We start from the raw sequence: 3,028 nt of genomic DNA, 5'->3' as shown, positions 1-3,028 counted from the left end.
TAGAATTTAAATTTGACTACGAGTACCTAGATTCTCTTAAACAGACTATAAACACGAGGCACAACTTTAACTGCGAAACTGAAAGAGTTAAATTAAAACCATGTGGTCTAAAATTGAAAGGACAATAACATTCGCGGGGTGATTAAGACTGTTCATTCTGTCACGCTTCATTCGCTCTGGGTGATTGATAACTCTTACTCAGAAATTTCGATTGATAACTCGTATACAAAGTTGATTAATATAATGAAATAATAATTTGTAATAGTATTAATGGTTTGGAAAGGCACATGCATTTTTATTTGTTATTTTACAGAAGTGTGCAATCTTTGATAAATATTTTTAGTTTTGAATGAATTTTGTCATAATGTTTGCCCCCTCCTTTACAATGGTGTAATTTTATCTAATTCTTTGCATACAAATTTGACCAATTAATATGGCCTTGCATTTAAAAATGAGGCATATTTGTGCAAAGGTTGAGGAAATTCTATTGGAAGGTTTTCTTTTAATTTACTAGAAAATTGAAATGGGAGTGCACACACACATACTTACACATATATGAACACACACACGCACGGTAGCGATGCTATATCCCCTTCGCAACAAGTTGCGCGAGGGGATAATAAGTTAACAATTTTACCATAGGTTTTTAACTTCTCTAATATAATGCTTTAGTTACCATTTTTGGTGTTTAGTATCGTTAGGATAAGAGACAACTAAAATATGAAAAGTTTGGTAAACTAATGATCAAATCTATCATAAAGCCCTACAAACTTCATTGGAATTGATCACCTTTACCAAAATTATCACCTTACAATACTCAAAGAATTATTTCTTTATTCCTTAACACATACACTAATATTAAAGATATTCAATGAAAGAAGTTTGTCATTTTTTTTCTATAATTTCAGATTTAAAGCAGCCTTCGAGGTCACCAGCTACAGCAGATGACATGAGATTACTAGAAGCTGTTCAAGAATTTGAAGTGGAGTCTGGTAATGTTTTCTGAAAAATTAAAATTTAGATCATTGTTTATAATGATATGAAAAAGAACATATTGAAATACACATTGATAAATGCATTATAATGATAAATATATTATTTAATATATCAAAGGCAAAACTAATAATCTATATTTAAATAAATAAATTGTTGATAAAACAACTTTTTCAGCTTTAAATAATGTTTGCAAGGTCATATATTTTGAAAACCATGACTGAATGAAAATAAATGTGATGAAATTTCATTTTTTAATAAATATTCCTCTTTTTAAATCATAACCACCTCATTGATTTTACAGATTGTATAACGTAAGAGAGTTTCACCAGTGGCATATAGGTTAAATAAGGACTTGTGGTGGGCCCTCAGTGATTATGACAAGATGAGGACTGTCTTCTCTCCAATACATCAGAAGGGACCTCTCCAGGGCAGATTTAAAATCCCGATGAAAAAGGTGGCACCAGGGGTCGTGAGTATTGAAAGGTACTTATAAATTATACCTTAATTTTCATTTTTATGAAAAATTAATTGATCCAAGTGTCATTAAAAAAGTCATGCACAATGCTGCAAATTCTATTTGATAGAGGGAAAAGTTTCATCTCAAAATTTTTTTATCATGTATAATCAAAATCAAACATTACATAATTTCAAAACAAAATCCTTAAATCATGTTTCCAATGAATCTGATAGTGATTTTTTTAGGTCATACCATAAAACATGTTATTTATTAGTCCAGTTTCAACCTTGAAAAAATATACCTGAAAATCAGTAAGTTGCAGTTTCCTCTTTTCCTCTTTTCTTTTCACAGAACTGTACTCGGTCCGAATCAAGGACCCGTACCATGGCCAAACTGTAACCGCTAAACAGAGGCCACAGTTCAACAGCTCCTGCATATTTGTAGGAGCGATCTTAGGAGGGGAGGGAGGTCAGTTACCAGGTTTTCATTGGTTCTTGGAGCCTTCCATCACATCAGGCACACAATCCTCGAAAACCATGAAGCAATGGAGAAAACGGATATACAGTTCCCACTTTTGAACAAAAAGACGCTTACCTAGTGGTAATTAATTTTTCATCATTATTTCCTTTGATTTATTTTGTAAAAAGTATGATAGTTAAGGCTATTCTGGGATATTTTTATTACTCATTCATTCAAAGAGGGGTAAATACATCTAGTAGTAAATTAAATAAATTTAGAACTTTATAACACTACTGGAATGAAAATTAATTTTAGATAAAGTTGTTGAACACAATTTTATGTTAAATTTTCACTTTCCATTTAATAGGTTTAATTACAAAAGTAAACAGCAGGACAAGAAGATTTTAACTCAAGGTTTAGAGCTTCCGAATTCTTCACAGACAACGAGAAAGACTCCTGCCGCTCTGTCCAAACCTTCAGTGCTTCCGACCAGGGACACTCAGCCATAAGCTTTTCATAATCCTCCATCTTCTGTTGGCTGGCCAAGGTTAAGGACAGGAAGATATTTGCCGTCCCCCAATCCAGCTGTCTCATTCCAACTTGTTACGGGTCCAGGGAACACATCAGTACTCATACCATCCAGTGTACCACCAGCTTGTGTTACTTCAACAAGCCAGGGAGGAATGAAACAGAAAGGAGAGGAAGTGAGGACTACAGCTACTGAGGCCAAGAAACTGAAGAGATGTGGTAAATGTGGAGAAAAGAGGACTCCACCTGCCCACCAACAATACATGGAATACAGATACTGCTCTTCTGTGGACAAAACACCACTTACAGAGTGGAGGGAACAGCTGAAAAATGCAGGAGTAGCGAGGAAGAAGAAAGGAAACTAATAAGTGAATATCTACAATTTTGGCAATTAAGGACTCGAAATATTCGCCCCCCCCCCCCCCCCCCCGATGGTAATTGCCTATGATGTTAACACTGTGATGTAAACACACGATGTGCTCTGGGGTATTCGCACGATCCCAACGGACTCATCCACTAATCAGCGCACAGAAACATTACGGCGCGAAGTCCTGTTTAACTCTGCAGGCAAGGGCTGAGATCTTGATC

General features: G+C 34.9%; 1 protein-coding gene across 1 annotated transcript; it reads left to right on the top strand.

The window, feature by feature from the left end:
- Window positions 1–1,813: 1,813 nt before the first annotated feature.
- On the top strand, window positions 1,814–2,812 carry LOC128174232 (uncharacterized). Its single transcript, XM_052839830.1, has 2 exons — window positions 1,814–2,403; window positions 2,434–2,812. Exons 1-2 carry the CDS (start codon window positions 2,251–2,253, stop codon window positions 2,803–2,805), a joined length of 525 nt encoding a protein of 174 aa, XP_052695790.1. The 5' UTR covers window positions 1,814–2,250; the 3' UTR covers window positions 2,806–2,812.
- The last annotated feature ends 216 nt before the right edge of the window (window positions 2,813–3,028 follow it).

This window comes from Crassostrea angulata, chromosome 2 (assembly GCF_025612915.1).
Source record: "Crassostrea angulata isolate pt1a10 chromosome 2, ASM2561291v2, whole genome shotgun sequence".
NCBI classification, from domain to species: Eukaryota; Metazoa; Mollusca; class Bivalvia; order Ostreida; family Ostreidae; genus Magallana; species Magallana angulata.
This window is presented reverse-complemented; position numbering and strand designations above follow the sequence as displayed.

Coding starts and splice junctions, on each gene's coding strand:
- LOC128174232 (XM_052839830.1), top strand. CDS start 2,251: ATGTTAAATTTTCACTTTCCATTTAATAGGTTTAATTACAAAAGTAAA. Junction 2,404..2,433: donor AACCTTCAGTGCTTCCGACC/AGGGACACTCAG, acceptor GCTTTTCATAAT/CCTCCATCTTCTGTTGGCTG.